Raw genomic sequence first — 17738 nt, forward strand, 5'->3', positions numbered from 1 at the left:
ATAGGAAATTTAAAAAAATCGATGAGAAATCTAAAAATACATGACAAAATCTAAATTTGAAGTAGGGCATTCGCCTCCTTTGCACCCATGTGGTACTGCCATTGATAATAGGATGAGCTGATGACCCGTTACCAACATACAGTAAAACCTCTACAAATTAATACTCGATAAAATTAATAATTTGTCTGATCCCAACTTGGGACCAATACAAAATTGGACACTAATCAATAAAATAATAAAATAATAATTTTTTTAAAACCCCAAGATAAATATATAGGCCCCATCAAAGCTATAAATTAATAATTCCTTAAATATTCTAAAATTTAATTATTGTTTGGTAAAAAATGAATCTATAACCACTTGTTTTTTTTTTTTTTTAACTTTAAAACTATGTTGAACATATCTTTAAATTTCTATATTGCACTTAAGAGTTTAGACATTGTCGCAACAAACATTTGTGAAGAGTTGTTTGCCACTTGCAATGCTTCTTCCCGAGTGATCGATTTCAAAACTAATGTATCATCCTCAACTTCATCATCAATTAGATTTTGAACAGTATCCAACACAATTTCTTTAATGCTTTGAACCTCATGACATTCATTATTTTCACTAGGATAATCCCGCAACTCATTCACATCCGTTTTGTGCTAATAATGCATACCCATAATCAAGCTCTCAAGCTCACGAATGTCTTCTCCATAGTTTACATCGTTTTAAGTACTCCAGCTGATTGAATTCATTGAACGAACTTTATCGTGTCGAAAATAATTTGCTTTGGACTCTTGTTTTCATTTAATGTGTGAACGTACAATGGATCTGAAAGTTTTGAAAGTGATACTTGAACCTCTTTAAATTAATAATTTATAAATTTTTGATATAATAATATATCGATAATATAGTAAAATATCTTGGTCCCAACATTATTACATTATAGATGTTTTATTGTATTCTAAGATATGATAATTGGTTGAAATGATGGAAGAAACAATCAAACTAATATTTACTGTGATCATTGAAGTATTTTATAAGTAAAATTAGCAAATAGAATGGGACACATGAATTTGAATACAATGGATATGATTATTGTCAATGAGAAAATGGTAACTAAAATAAATTATAGTCGAACAATGGATATATAATTACCCCATTTACTGATCACGTGATTCCACATAAAAATGTTTTTTTTTAAGGAAATGTTAAATAAAGCCCGTAGGGCGTTACTTAACATTTTAAAAAAGTTGTACGTTTTCATATCAAAAGATCACCCCTGAAGTTTATGGTAAGTGTACAACTATTTAATGCAACTTAACAAAATCATTTAGTTTAGCAAAACCTTTTTTTTAAGGGATTCCACATAAAAGTATCAGGGCTATCCCGATAGCAACTTTGATATAACAATTGAAAGAAAGACCGATTCCATCCGCATTATCCGAAGATACCGATGTTACTCTATTAATTATACGTTCCTTTTCAATGATTTATCCTTTAAATATGATCACCTCCTGCTGTAAATATAATATGTTTGATGCATTTTAATATATAGTGTACGTAGTAGTGTTTGTCTGAGACGAAAAGCAATCAATTTCAATTCGTTCATATATTCATAAAATTATATATATACATATGCAGGTTGTTCCTTTATATCTAGATCATCATTTAATGATTAGACGAACGGTTCTGAAACATGCAAAGACATTTTCATAAATAAGCTAACTTTCAATGAGACGTGTATAATCTTCATAGAAAATTAATATGGGCTTTATATAATTTTGGCAAACTTCAACAATAATAGTTTCATTTAAAAACAAATACAAGTAATTATGCAAGAAAAATATTGAAGTTTAGAAAATAGAATAATCACAAACTGCTCTTTTTTAACCAGTTTGTGATTATGCAATAAAAAAGTTGCTTATAAAGTTAGTTTTTATCGAGAAACAAAATTTCAATTTCAATTTTAAGATGTTAAAATCCTAACTTTTTAAGCAATTTGTGATTATTCTATGTTCTAATTAAAACTCAATATTTTTATTGCATAATTACTTGTATTTGTTTTTTTCAAGGCGGATATAGTAACGTTTTGACATAAATTTTTTTTGTCAAAATGCATTTGACTTCTAATTCCAACACTTTCCCATCCCAAAACTACACTTTCCCCAAATAACATTTGATGGATAAGTGTAAAAGATTATTACACCATATTTGGAGCAATACAAATAAGACCATAATATTTAATTAAAAAAAAAACGATTACCCTACCTAAGTAATACTAACAGTAGAAAATGGGTTGAATTAAATTGGGGCTAAAATATAAAATGAAAGAAAAGTCAAGTGACATCCCAAACCTATAATGAAGGTTTTTTCTTTGATCATCCATTGTTCGAATCTAAATGAACACAGGTTTTACCTCAATTGGCATTCAATGTTGTAGATATCATGTTGTTTAACGAATATCTGAGGGTTTTTTCCTGTAAACTACCACGATAACATTCTGTCTGTTGAGTGTAAAGACCACATATGAAAGTGAACAAACTAACACATAAACGAATGTTAAAAGAAAAAAATTGAAAGAAAACCAGCCCAAATAGTCATAAGTATAAGCTTGGCCCAAAGGTTAGTTAAGAAAAAGCCCATTACACAAAAAAACATAAATCCATTTGCTAGTAGTCTAGTACTTATTAGTTAAACTGGAAGCCACACACACAGAAGTAGGTTTTGTTGAGTTTAGATTTGAGTTTTAGGTTTTCCCAAATTTAGCGGCGGCGGCAAAGGAAAGATGCAGATCTTTGTGAAAACATTGACTGGAAAGACAATCACACTGGAAGTTGAATCGAGTGACACAATCGATAATGTTAAGGCCAAAATTCAGGATAAGGAAGGTATTTATAAAAACCTACCTTTCCAATTTTTATATTTTATTTTCCAAAATCTATTTATTTTAGCTGAAATAACAAAAGTATTGCTAATAATAATTAGGTATTCCACCTGACCAACAACGTTTGATATTTGCTGGAAAACAACTTGAGGATGGTAGGACTCTTGCTGATTACAACATCCAGAAAGGTAATGTTTTTTGTACGTACGCCAAATCAATTCTCAGCCATTTTTATAAATTAGTAATAAAATAATTAATGTGATTCATATGTATTAATGTATTTGTAGAGTCTACGCTTCATTTGGTGTTGAGGTTACGTGGAGGGATTATTGAGCCATCTTTAATGGCTTTAGCCAGGAAATACAATCAAGATAAAACCATTTGCCGCAAGTACGTTTCCATTTTCTTTTTCTTTATGTTATGCGTGATATACCCATTTCCTTATCATTATATTATAAACGGGTGGTGATCCCCTCAAGTTGGAAATAACTCGAGAATGTTGACCCTTGATTTAAAATCAAAGGATTAAGATTAAAGTAAAATCAAGGGTCAAGATTTCCCCAAGTTGACGACTAAACTTGAGAGAACCCCATCCCTCCCATTATAAACTTAATTATATTTAGATTTTCAAGCAGTGATGTTTGTATTGTGTTTTAATTTTTATTTGTTGGGTCTGTATTGTTGGTCTTATTTTTCAAAAATTGGTTGTATGATTCTATCATTTGGTTAATCAATATAGGTCTCATTACAAATCAAATAATACGTCTCATGGATTGGATTTTTTCCAAAAGATAGTTGGCTATAACTGGTTAAAAATTTTCAGTCTTGTGCTGTTAAATGGTTTTATGAAAAAGATAGATGTTAATTGAATATTTGCATTGTATGTTCCAGGTGTTATGCCCGTCTACATCCGCGTGCTGTCAACTGCAGGAAGAAAAAGTGTGGGCACAGCAACCAGGTATGTGTATGTTGTATTCACCATGTATTGTTTTTTTTTTTTTTGTCACATTATTAAAGTTTTCACTGACAGTTGCTACGCTTGATAAATTGTAGTTGAGGCCAAAGAAGAAGATCAAGTAGATGATGTTACAGCATCTGCGATTCGAGGAAATTCTAATTTGTAAGCCCAGTGTGCTATTTTCTGTACCATTTGAATGTTTTGTTGTATGCATTGAACACCGAATTTTCCTGCCAGCGCCTGATTGTTGTAACCTCTTGTAATGTCACTTGATGAATATCTATTTGTTGTATGTGCACTTGTTATATTCCCAAACCATCCCTGTTCACGTCTCTGTGATATTTGATATTGTGTTTTTGTCGCTGGATAGACACTCTAGGGTGGTTTCCAAATTTTGGTTCCTACTAGCATACTACTGTAATTCATAAGAAATGGTATATTGATTTTATCATAATCATGTAGTTTGTTCTTGGTTAATCTTTAGAGGCTTATGTAGAATAATCAATGATTATTGGCCCCCTTGATGTAAGCTAACTGTACTTGAGTTTGTTGCTGAACCCTTTTAGAATCTGGACCTGTAACTTAACAGCTTATATATGTATAAAAGCTTAGAATATATCACCAGCATCTGGTTGGTAGTCTCAAGTCTCAACTAGGGGTGTACAAAGTACACGTCACAATATACAAAAGCGATGCAGATGTGGCAAGCCGAGTGGATTTGCCATTTTTTGGTTTGTGATAAACGGCCAGATGGATTGAGTACCTTGAAATAGGCGATACTAGGTCAGCAGACTGTTTGAGATGCTGGAAGGTAAAACGTGCAGGTGGGAGTAGGCTACGTGTGAGAGGCAGTCGTAACTCGTAAGCGTATACCAATTATTGTGTCCTGAACCTTCAGGGTGTTGAAGAGCACACATTTGAATAATTGCTTGCCTCCGGCTTCTTGAAATGGGTTTGAATCCCTCCAGGCGCGAATTCCTTTTTGGCAAATAGGAATTTTTCTACAATTTTATTTATTAATAACCACACCTTTAACTTTCTAATTGTTACTGAATGGGGACACTAGCACAAACAAAAATGGTGGAAAAATCTACTCTTTGAAAGAGAGTTGAACAACCTACTCGCTTTCGGCCTTACCGTTCGTGTTGGTAGACCTCTTTTAGTTTTTAAGAGAGGTTGCAAGCAAGAGGAGCCGGATTTGGTGATGGCCTTGTCGTCATGTTCACTGATACTGAGATATGATACCAAAGCCATCCACTTGAGAAGCTGGTCGCTAAAAAGAAGCGACGAGGAAGTGATACCACATTCAGTTTAAATTTCCAAAAATGACTTATGCATTACGGCATTCCTTTCGGTCTTTCATGCCTTAATGTTTTAACAAGATTAAAATATCAACAATTTTAAAAACACCATTGTCTTTTTGTTACCACTATTCAATTATACACACATTAAAAGATATAGCTACAAAAGTATTACTTTATACTCGGTATTCAGGTATTACAAAAAGATTTTTGTCACTCAAGCATTTCTCTTATAATTAATGACATATTTTTTCTAATTAACTATAATCCAATTAACTATTAACGTAAAAAAATATACTAAATATTCAAAATGCATACAATTTAGCCGATTGAAATATCACTCGCATAGGAAGAAACCCATCATAAATAAGTGGCCTAAAATGAAACCTCAAATTTTTTTGTTACATGTAAGACTTGAACTTATCACCTTCTATAGTCACTTGGTAACTCATATCACATCTCAATTTTCAATACAAGACATCTAAATTAATTGAATTTGTAAAGATAGAATGAAACAATCAGAAAGTAACACAAGAAAGGGTAGTATGTGAAGTATGTGAAGTAAGGGTTTTGTTTTGTGGGCTGAAAGGATTTTGTTGTTGCATACACGGAACCTCTTCCTCTTTCTTAGAGACATTAATTTCTCATTTCTTAATAATACACCCTATACACATTTTCACCCAAAATATCTCAGACTTTAGGAAATGAACACAAATATGATATTTTACATTATCTCTTTTCCTTTTAACTACATATTAAATAAATAATAAACAATACGTCATACATATTAAATACAAGATAAGATTCTTCTTCTAGACTCAAATAATTGCAAAAGCCAATAAACTAGGACTAATTTAAAGACTTATTTTAAATACCATTTCGTTTTATCTTATTTTTTCCTTAGTTTCATTCATAAGTGATGGTAACTCAATCAATGACCAAATGGTTTCTTCATACTTAGTGTTAATTAAAATCATTAAAATTGTAATGAGTTTGGTTATTATTTATATATTAGTATAGTATATATACTTAATCTAAAACATGCATACACCATTGTCACATTCCCTTAAACTAATAATAATACTCTTGATAGTAGATTATAATCAATTGATCCAGCCTTATTATTGTACATAAACCATATACAGAAGAAAGGAATTGAAGCCCTCCATTTTTTCCATATTAAGACCAAAAGTCCCACCACTGGCTACTTGTATTATCGTCTAACAGTTGATCTGCAGCCTCTAAATCATCCAAATTATCTTCACTTCCTTTTTGCACAACAAGCAGCTGGTTATTATCATTATCATCATTATGTTCTGCGTATTCCGGTTTCATGCTGCTGTCAGCATCCGATGCAATGCCCAATAATCCTTTCTCCAGTGACAAACTTGTTTTTTCTTCCATTGAATTATTCGAATTTTCTCCAGTGCCACTGCTTTTTGCTTTCTTTTCAATCACTTCACGCAGCTTCTTCAACTATATATTATGTGAAATACGTCAATTAAGTCTTACAATAATATTTAGGTGCGGTGATAACCGTACCACATATTTTAACTCATTTAACAAATTGTACATGTTTCATGGCATAGTACTGTACAAGTATGAAATGCACAACAATAATGAATTTATAAATTTACGTGGTACGAATATCACTTCTAGGGATAAGTGTCTAGATATAGATTCAGCTTTAGTAAAAAGTTTTAAATATTGTCGTTGTATGTATCGATCAGTAGTGACATACATATAAGCTATATGCACAATGAGATAACATTTAAAGTTTGATACATACTATAATAGATTTCAGACTATAAATTTGTATAGTACTACTCCATACATTACAAGCAAGAGGTTAAAAATGTGTTACCTGGAGGGTTAATGATTGATTTTCTCTATTGAGGAGGTCGAAACTAGAAGATAATGAATCATAACTAGCTCTTAATATGTTGTAATCTCTTTCTAGTTGCTTTGATTTCCAACGAGCTCTTTTATTTTGGAACCAAATTGCAACCTGCCTTGGTTGCAATCCAAGATCTTTAGCTAGTTGCAACTTCTTACGAGGTTCGAGTTTGGATTCGGATTGAAAGATGGTCTCGAGTGATTTGATCTGTTGATTAGTGAACCTCCTTTGTATTTTATTGTTGTTATTGTTGGATAAGGAATCATTGAAAAAGGTGGTGAAACAGTGATCAGATGATGAATCTGGGTCTGATCCCATGTCTAACATGGTTTTCTTATCTCAAGTTTGCAGTAATTAATTGGAGGAATGTGCCCAAGGCGGGGTTGTAGATGTGCTTCAAGATGTCCTATTTATACCCCCCAAAAAAACTAAAATTGTGTGGGGTTATCATTATCATATTTTATATTTCATGGATGGTGCTGTTTTTTAATTGCTTTTGCACACTTTCTTGTTAAAGAGTGGTGAATTGGTACCAACATATATTAGATGTAGGTATATAAAAGGTTTCGTATTTGATGTATTCAAGCTACATAGATTAGAGATGTATGTACATCAGCCGAATGTATTATAAGTTGTCTATTGTTTAATACGATAAAAATTTAGAAATGTACTTTGCAAAATCCTCACATCAATACTAGATTGTCCTTACAAATTTAGCATGACACATTAGCTTTTTTTCATTGTTTTTTTTTTTTTTTTTATCACAAACAACCTAATTAGAATATCACATCAATTTTTCATTCATCCTTCTTACAAATTCTTTTTACTCACAATAATAACATATTCATTATTCCTACAAACAACCATATAATATCCACCATTTTCAACAACCATCCACCATATATATCATCATACTTCCCCACAAACACTTATACAACCTCCACTTTTATCACCCATATCAATACATTTTTTCGTAAACATCCTCCATATCATAATGAATTTCCAACAAATATCTGCTTTGTGAAAAAACTATCAATAAGCTCATGTTCATAAGTGAATAAGTTTCTACTAGATATGATACTAGCTAGCTTATGGGAAAAAAAAACCTTACATAACTGGATAAGCTATGACTATCTAATGGTAAAGATGTTTTTATGCGTTCTTAGCCATCATATTATTTGTCACATCATCTTTTTTACAAATCCTTAAAATTTAAATTTGTATGAGAGTTACAACAAGATTGTAGGCAACCATATCCTTATAGTTTTCACATCATCATTCATTTTACTTAAATTATTTTATAAAGTTCTAAAGACATGTTTTTAAGTGTCGACCAACATATTATGAACAACCAAAAACCAACATATTTTAATGCTACAAGTGAAAAAAAAAAAACCGGAAATATGTAAATACACTCTATTGGAAATGTTCTAACTCATAATCTTCATCCAAATACTAAATATGACTTGTTTGTTGTTAGCAAGTCAAAAGTCCATAAACCTTCAAAAAAGAAAACATTCCCAATTTTCATTTTCTAGCTGCTAGACGTACATCATATTACAAACACAGATCAAGTATGATTTCCATTTCTCAAAAAACTAACTAAACCTTTAAGTCAATTACAACCGATTTGTTTAAGTTATTTACTTTAAACATCTTTAATGAGATAAACACTTTGCAAAAGGAAAATTAAACTTTATATAAAGTTTAAGTTGTCAATTTTAAAACTAACACTACTCATACTTTGTAACTTTTTAGTTTGAATATATATGTATATTATTGGTATTATATATATAAGTATGTCAATATCGCCTAATGTTTTCAATTGGCGACGTGTCCAGGGTTACCCAGGACACATGAATCACGTTACTTAATTTGCCATGAATTTAAAATTACGGTAGAATAAGCTTGTGTACGAAATAGTTGTCCTTGGTTTATTAGACATTTAATTTGACTTTAGCTTTAGATAGTAGTGTAGTACTAATCTAGTTGAAGATTTTGAGTGAGTTATATTCGGAAAAGGTTCGATCATCGGATACGAAGCTCAACCGATCAACGGCCATAAATGATTAGCGACCATGATCATTGAAGCTTCAATCTAAGCAAAGACTTATTCGCTAGCTGATTGAAGACTGTTGTTGCATCAAGACCCATTATATTCTAGTGGTAACTTCAATTCCTCTAACCACTTGACAAATTAATTACTCGTAGATGTCAAATTAGTTACATAAATAAATAGTTATTATAATCTAGTATTTAAATCGTCACCTGTTTTCACATTTTAACAAACATATAGATGTTTAATATCTTCGATCTCAGGAATCTAAATACCTTGAATGTGAATTAATAATAAAAAAAGGGTTAAAATTGTCTTACGAAACTAATAATTTATAGAATTATAGGACTAAGTATGTCGCTCGATCTTATTTAAAAATATAAGTATGCATGCGTCTAAATATTAAAATGCATGAAATTGACTCTAAAGCAACTTATAATTCAAGCAAAGAATGGCTATAGATTAGCATTGGTCCCGCCATCAAAACCTTAACGTCATCAAAACCTTAACATCGGCCTAACTTGATGCGCGACACTCTTAGTTGATATTTGTTATCGGTTTGGGGTTGTAGCTCATAAAGAACTTGATAACAGGCTTACAGAAGAAAGAGACAATCCCTAACGTCTAGCTGATATGTTACTTTACTCGTGGGACGAGAGTTTTAATGTATGTGTTGATTTGACAAGGTCATCACCCTTGATACAAACATGTATATATGGTCGAATTTGTGTCTGGTCATGCGGTGATTGAGGTTGCACAATGTAAACGAGCCAAGTATGAGGCTAAGTATGTAAATATTGGATATGAACTTCAGAAAGATGTAATGACATTACTTAAGCGAAATCGGAAGTTTTATGCGACTCAAAATATTGGAGTACGTACTGCTGATTGCTAGAGGAGTAAGGAGTGAGGAACCAAATAGTATCTCGATCGGCTCCCCATTTTTATTTTTTTAATTTCTTTTGCATTTACAATGAAATAATAACAATAATAAAAATAATATCAAAATGGCAATTATCTTATTATTGGTTATACCTTGCAAACTTTTCTTTCATGGTTATTAGTCTTAACAAATGGCAGTTATATATCTTAGGCCTGTCCTTATAGAACGTCGGTTGTGCGTCTGCCGGGCGTCGGACGCGCAAAATGGGTTAGACGCTAGTAGCACCGGCGGTGTCTAGCCGCGTCTGGTGTAGGTGCGTTCGATTTCAGACGCGATGAAGGAGAGAATCGTAAATAAGTAAAGTATTGACGCATTCGATTTCAGATGCGTAAAGTGATGACCGCACAAGCAATTTCTTCCACAGTTTCTTTAATCTTGTCAAACTTCCCCTGCAAATAAGTAAAGTATTGACACTCAAGCTCAGTGCAATGCCCTGTTTGTATATACTTGATTTGTTCTTCACACCATTTCTTTTTCACTTGAAGTTTTAGACCAATTTCAACAAGATTGTCTTTGCACATTTGGTGGTCGAGGATATCAGCCATGATACTGTCATTCACTTGATCGACAGTCATTGGTGGTTTTCGGTTAGGGGCACTTGATGAAAAAGCCATTGCAGATGAAGTAAAGTGTGAGTTTTGAAATGAAATATCTGGTAAGGAGACTGTATTTATAGCTGAAGTCAAAGACGCTCCTCCAACGTTCAAAATTCAAAATATTTACATTTACAGTCCCTCCAACGTTCACTTAAAAATATTTACAATTACAGTCCCTCAAACGGCCAAAAATTCAAAAAATTTACATTTACAGTCCCTGAAATGGCTACCTACATTTTCAATCTATAAATAGCTACCCAGAGCCCTAACCAGTTTCATCACCGTTCCACTTGTGATTCATTTGCTAAATCACTAACCAAATGGCTTCATCATCATCATCAAATAAGAATGTTTACCGACCTCGTCTCACCGAAGATGAGATGAAAACACGTATCATGGCCGACATCAAAGAGGACACCCTCCTTCAAAATGAACTGTCTGGGGAACTGCTTTACCTACGGAAGAAGAGACACCTATGCGACCAACACGTTCAGGAAATAGAAGCACCAGGTCGTACGGTCTCGAAATACGAAAAGACATATTCTTATTATCTGCAGGATGAAAGTAAAAGGGTGAAGAGGGCGATCAATCATGTTTTTAAGGCCGGTCACACGTTGACCGACCAATGCACTTGGGCAGAATCGTATCACGACAACTGCGGAGAAGGCAAATCAACGTGGGAAGTGAAATGCCCAGAACACGACAAGTGGTGGGCCAATGAAACGGCTCACCGTGGAATAGGAAAAATGTCAATCAAAGACGACGACGACGATGAAGAGTAATCATATTGTTTTTTAGTTTTTCATGTTTTTTTTTCCAGTATCTCCTCAGATTTACGGATTCACAGGGGGCCTCAGGCCCTACTTAGTTGACTGACAATGATGTACTGTCTTTTTTAGTATTGTAGTATCTTTTATTTTTAAGTAATGTAATGTATTTTAATTTTAATAAAATGTGTTTGTTTAGTTTTGTGAAAAATGAAAATAAAATAATATAATAATGGATGAATAGTGTTAGAAGTGGGTTAGAAGTAGGGGTTATAAGTAGGGATGTGTCTTGATGTGTCTAGAGGAGAAAGAAACTGATAAATAGTGTTAGACGTGGGTTAGACGTGGTTCCTTATAAGGACGGCCTTACTAATTATTCATGGGGAATATGTAAATGTAATGGCGAGGTTTCTTAATAATTAACTAACAATAAAAAGGATCTCCAATGAGAAAATGGCAAGCAAACCAAAGAGCAAAGTAAAATATATAAAATATATGGCAGTAGTGAAGCATGTTACAATCTGATTGGAGCATCTCTCTTTTTCATTCCTTTTAACTTAATGCGCTTGTTTATTATATTTATTAAGTACCAACACCTCCATCTTTTATATTAAACTAGTAGAATAATAATAATAAGATCATTTTAATTTACTTTTAAATGTGTAAAGCATTCTATGTCAAAGTATATAATGCGTTTAAAAAAAATAAATATATATAAGAGTTTCATCATTACAAATATTTTCGCTTTTGAGAATTACTCTTTTCGTCCCATTAGAAGTGCCCTATTTTGAATTTCAAAGTTTTTATTTTTAAATTTTGACCTTATATATAATTTTTTGTGTTATATAAAACTTGATAAAATTTATACCATTAAAAGACACGGATAAAATACAATATATTAATTCATATAACTTTTATGTCAAAGTTGTAAATATTAGACTTTGAAAATTAAAAATATAACACTTCTAATGCTTGACTATTCTGATGCTAGCAGCATCTAGCTCTCTTTTTTTTCTTTCAAATTTTCTTTTGTCTTTCGTAATTATCAAGTGATCAAATTTATGTATGGGATTTGCTAACAGCATATTTAATTTGTTTTTCTCTTCGATTTATATAAGTGAAAATCTATACTCTATTATAAAATAAACTATTTTTTTTTCTTTTCAATTCTCTACATTTAAAATATCTAAAATACCCTTAATTTTTAACATATTTCTAACTCACACTAAATCTATCTAATATATCCTAAAATATTTTCCAACCATATTTATCCAAACTATCTATCTCTTCCATTCATTAATTTAAATATTTCCATATAATATCTTTATGATACTTTTAATAAAATTATTTACAAGAAATACATCTCTTAAGCATAAAATAACTACACTACCGTTTACATCAATTAATTTTAGATTAATAATCACATCATTACCATCACCGCCCGTTATCGCCACCGTCGTCGCATTGTGCGGGTACCCTTGTATGTTTTATACCCAAATAAATACAGCTCATTAGACAACAAAGTGAATTAATATAGACAACTAGACAAGTGATAGATGAATTAAAATGTAATGAAGTAACTTAAACCTAAATCAAACATGATTAAATTGTTAAGACGGACTCATGTGATCTTCCGTTATATTTTTTAAACAACTATTACCGGCTTAACAACATCAACGTGTATGAACCAATGAACTTTCTATCCTGAATACTACGAACCGAATTAATAACAATCATATAGTTGTTAAACTCTTACGAGTCACAAGTCGAATCTTACGAGTCGAGTCTATTTATATAAAAAACGAGTCGACTCGTTAGGTGACTCGTTTTTGTCTTAACTCTTACAAGTCGATCGCTGTGTAAACTTGAACCGAGTCACGAGTCGCAAACCTATAAGTATCGCAGTTTTATACTATGTATATATATATATATATCGTATTATTTTTATTTTGCTACATATTCTATGTAGTTTTGATCATTTTATTATGAATTTAGAGATAAATTGTAAGTTTACGACTCAAAACTATTGAATATGTAATATATTATAATAATGAATTTATATTTTGCTTATCAAAATGTCAAATGTATATAATTATACCATATTATGTAGTATTTAAAAAGAGAGTGATATTCTTACAACATAATTTTGCATCTACGACAAAGATACAAACTTTATTGCACAGGGTATAACTGTATAATGCAGTTATTGTTGTAGATAGTCAAATTGTGTTGTAGGATTATATCATTTCCCTATTTAAAAATGTCATGACTCTTACGTGGCGAGTCACGTTCTGAGTCATGAGTCATATAATCATCTTTTCGAGTCGAGTCAAAAGTTACGAATCGACAACTATATTATCAATAGGCTTGAAAAACATAGTCAATTTCTTTGTGGGTTGGTGAAAATATGTACACTGATTTATTAATTGAAGTATATTAGTACAGTAGTAAATGTACGTAGTTACGTTGTTAAGGAGAAGTTACGTTGTTATTGTTATTAACTTATTATAATGATGATACTATACTACTACTTTAATTTTATGATTATTAAAAGATGATGTAATTAACTATAGTAAATTAAATATTGAATTTAGTAATTAAAAAAATGGTGGAGGAGGAGACGTGTATGGTTTTACAGAAAAGAATTGCTACCCATTCTGTGGTTGCCACTTGCCACCTCCACATTCTTGACTTGTCATCACCATTACATTCCCATTTCCAATCCAAATATAATAATACATCTGAATAAAAGTATGATGTTTTTAATTTTTATTGACACGTTTGGGTGGTTCGTAGATTATTATTTATATTATTTTCAGGGTTTTGCTAACTAATTAAATACATTAAGCCTATGATTAAAAATCGTACCTTCTTTATCTTAATAACGGTACTAGCTAGATATTTTAAGCTTTTAGCCATTCACAGATAACTACTTTCAAAGGAATGTTATTGAACTTATGATATTAACTTATGATGCATCGAAATTCCAAACAAGTAGGTGTATCCGTTTCAAAAACTCAATGGGAACGGAAACTCGTACGAAACACGTACGAAACGTTTTCTTGAAATTTCCATATATATTGAAACGTTTCCGTGAAGCTTCCATACCATATCTAATTAATCTTAGAGTTTCAATTACCTTTTTTAATTCCAAAAACGATTGCCATATTACGACTATGCATACCCCGAAACACAAACCAACTACATTATATAATTGAGATCACCATCAAGCTTTTTATATTTCAAAATTGATTACCAAAAATTTAATCCGTGATCACCGGTCACTATCAATCATATATTATAAAATTATATATATAATCATACATAATTTCTCAAGTTTCAAGTCTCTCTCTATATAAAATCAATATTTTTATTTTTTTTATTTTTTTATTGCCGTATATTTGCCGTATCTGTAACCTAAATTTTTTGTTTTGTCGTTCCCATACTCGTACCCCTTTGCCGTATCCATTTCGATGCTACATAATTAGCCTAGCCCAATAAACGGAACCTCGAGCTTTCTTAACTCAACACTCCGAGAAAACCTACTAATCTGCCGAAAGAATGACAAACAGATTAATAGTATAATCTTGTGCAACCTTAGACTTGAACATGGGATCTTCCAATCTAAGCTTTCATTGGTTAACTCATGTGAATCCATCTATATATGAAAGAATTAACTGGCACTCTATATACTCTTTTTTTTTAAGTAAACTTTATTCATATTCACACCCCCAAACTAGACAGACATATATACACTCATACAAGTATAAATTACATTTTAACACAATTTAAATCTACACCAATCCTTCCATGGTAATCGTTTTATTTTTCGTTCTACTTTTGAACCTTAAAAATCCAATTGCCTGATTGCCTTGATTTGTTAGAGTGATCCCATCCACGTTAACCTTCTCATTTGAGAATCTCTATTTGTTTTTTGCTTTTTATATACTCCAACATGCCATAATAACGATTCCTTTTAGTACCTTTTGTTAGAGTGAGTCCTAGGTTTTCATGAATGTCAACTAAGTCTTTGATATCAAAAATAAAAAACCTGTTAACGTTTACATATTAAACTGTGGTTTACATATTTTATTAATTCTTATATTACTAGGAGTATAATTTTGTCATGCGTCTAACATTCCTTATTATTTTATCAGGCCTATAGGTACATTATTAAGTTTATTTTTTAGTCACATCAAATATTTTTATAAAAAAAAATGTTCTGCCAATAAGAATTGGTTTAATTTTATCAAATTGTATCCGGAAAATGGACTCAAAGTAGTCAATATAATACTTTCTTTTGTAATAACGTAGTTTTCGATTGAGTCAACGCATCCCGCCATAACGTGGTGAGAGCCTAGCCAATGTGGGTAATCAGTGTTACGAAAAACCCCATTAAATCCATACTAGATAAATATTCCAAGAAAAAAAAAACTCTAACTAGGCTAAACCATTTGGAATATTATATATATTGGGAAGTGATATTGCCGGCAAGGGTCGAACCCCCGACCTAAAAAGTAAAATTCAGATGATTTATCATTTTAAAACTACCATCATAATTCATAAACATAAATTCTTCCTTTTTTAGAAAACATTTACATACTAGTGCACTTAGAGCTGACAATTAGCAAATCCCAAATGTAATATATCCAGGTTACTTGCGAAAAGTGAATCTTTCTTACTTCTATGCTATATTGTAGATACCGGAGGAATAAAAGTTATCAGTACTTCCCTAAAATACCAGTCAAAATAACGGTTCCGATACTAACGGTGATATTTACCGATATTGAGTTTTTTAAATATCGGTCTTAATAGTGTTAATATAAGTTTTTTTTCTTTTTTTACTGTCCAAAAATTAATAAATACTTAATAGTCCAATCCTAAATAATTAAAAGCTCAAATTTCCAGCCTTAACATAAAGTTTTTGAAAAAAGTCCAGCCCTAATTTTCCAATCAAGGGATCGATCAGAGGGGGGGGGGGGGGGGTTCTCCTCTGTCTTCACTTCTCAAGCGATCCATTAGTTTTTCTGTCTCCATTTCTCTATCCTGTTTCAAATACTTTTAAGCTTCACTTTTAATTTTAGTAATTAAGTATTAAGCATTAATTATTTTGGAATTTAGATATATTGCATAATATTATAATCACCGTTATACCACCGCTATAACCGGTATATCATATATCGCTCCTCGATCGTTATAACTGATATTTGAGTATTAACAACATAGCTTCCATGTATGCAACATAATTAGAGTATCTCTACCAGTAGTGGGACATGGGGTTTTTTTTTCCTAGCATTTAGCTAGTTTTTTCAAGAATGCTAGTGGGACTTCCACCGCCAGTCATGCCCTCGGTTTGACAGTGCTGGTGACGTGGTCGATCTATACTGGACGATGAATACCTCTGAGTCCAATCACCACTACTGTTAAAAAAAAAAGTATCTCGTGATCATTTCCTAGCCTTTTTGCTAACAACCTTCAAAGGTTGTATTTAACGAAAATTGCACCTATGACCTTTTTGTAAATTTCCCAAAATGCTAATTAACACACCACGATGGAGGTGGTTTCAAATTCTACATGGTCACAAAGATTAAAATTTTAAATAAACTAATTGTGACTATTTTATATTTGAAAGTAATTATTTTATTTATCTGGTCACAAAACTCTTCTAAAATGATAGGCAAGAGTGAAGAGTGCAAGACTTGGTGGGTTTTGGTTTTGGTTTTGGGTTTAAATATGAAAGTATGACATCATTAAGATCCATGAAAGTCGTGGGTTTTGCGCATTTACGAGCCCACTTTCTTTTTATCTATGTCTTTTCTAGCTTCTTTCAAAATAAATACTCTCACAATATTTAGCTATTTGAAGTATTTATACAAGTTCTATGTTATCAACTTATCATTGCAGACCCACTCACTGACTACTTGATTAGTAAGCTCTTTTACACCAAGCATACCTACGAATTTGTTAAATGTTATCTAACTACAGATTTATATTTTACCAAAGCAAGTTTATTATCTAAGCCCAAACTCATAAGTTTCATTCCGCTAATAGAAAAATTATAACTTATGCTCTCAAACAATGAGCTGCTTCAAGTTTGGAGACGTAGCTTTAACTTAAATACCTTCTAGATAATAGTATACTCCATTTTCAATAGTTAATAAATTTATTTTTCTTATGTCATTTTACATCCATAAACTTCGACATGCTAGTTTTGACAATCCCTAATCTTTTTTTGCTAACCAAAGTAGATCAACTCTCATCTAATAGATATGGAAGAAGGTAAACGACCAACGACCCCCAAGAGTCCAAGACTCAAGTTGATTTAACAACATTGTGAAATATAAATAT

The 17738-nt window shown here is 31.7% G+C and overlaps 2 protein-coding genes across 2 annotated transcripts; one reads left to right on the top strand and one right to left on the bottom strand.

Moving 5' to 3' along the window:
* The first annotated feature begins 2681 nt into the window (after positions 1-2681).
* On the top strand, positions 2682-4145 carry LOC122591220 (ubiquitin-60S ribosomal protein L40). The gene is made up of 5 exons (XM_043763447.1): positions 2682-2876; positions 2974-3060; positions 3160-3262; positions 3764-3830; positions 3926-4145. The coding sequence occupies exons 1-5, from the start codon at positions 2774-2776 to the stop codon at positions 3950-3952; spliced, it is 387 nt and encodes a 128-aa protein (XP_043619382.1). The 5' UTR covers positions 2682-2773; the 3' UTR covers positions 3953-4145.
* A 2052-nt stretch (positions 4146-6197) lies between these two features.
* Positions 6198-7397, bottom strand: LOC122591219 (homeobox-leucine zipper protein ATHB-12-like). Its single transcript, XM_043763446.1, has 2 exons — positions 6996-7397; positions 6198-6607 (listed from the first exon to the last, which is right to left on the bottom strand). The coding sequence occupies exons 1-2, from the start codon at positions 7353-7355 to the stop codon at positions 6311-6313; spliced, it is 657 nt and encodes a 218-aa protein (XP_043619381.1). The 5' UTR covers positions 7356-7397; the 3' UTR covers positions 6198-6310.
* Positions 7398-17738: the final 10341 nt, after the last annotated feature.

Source organism: Erigeron canadensis, chromosome 3 (assembly GCF_010389155.1).
Source record: "Erigeron canadensis isolate Cc75 chromosome 3, C_canadensis_v1, whole genome shotgun sequence".
In the NCBI taxonomy this organism is placed as follows: Eukaryota; Viridiplantae; Streptophyta; class Magnoliopsida; order Asterales; family Asteraceae; genus Erigeron; species Erigeron canadensis.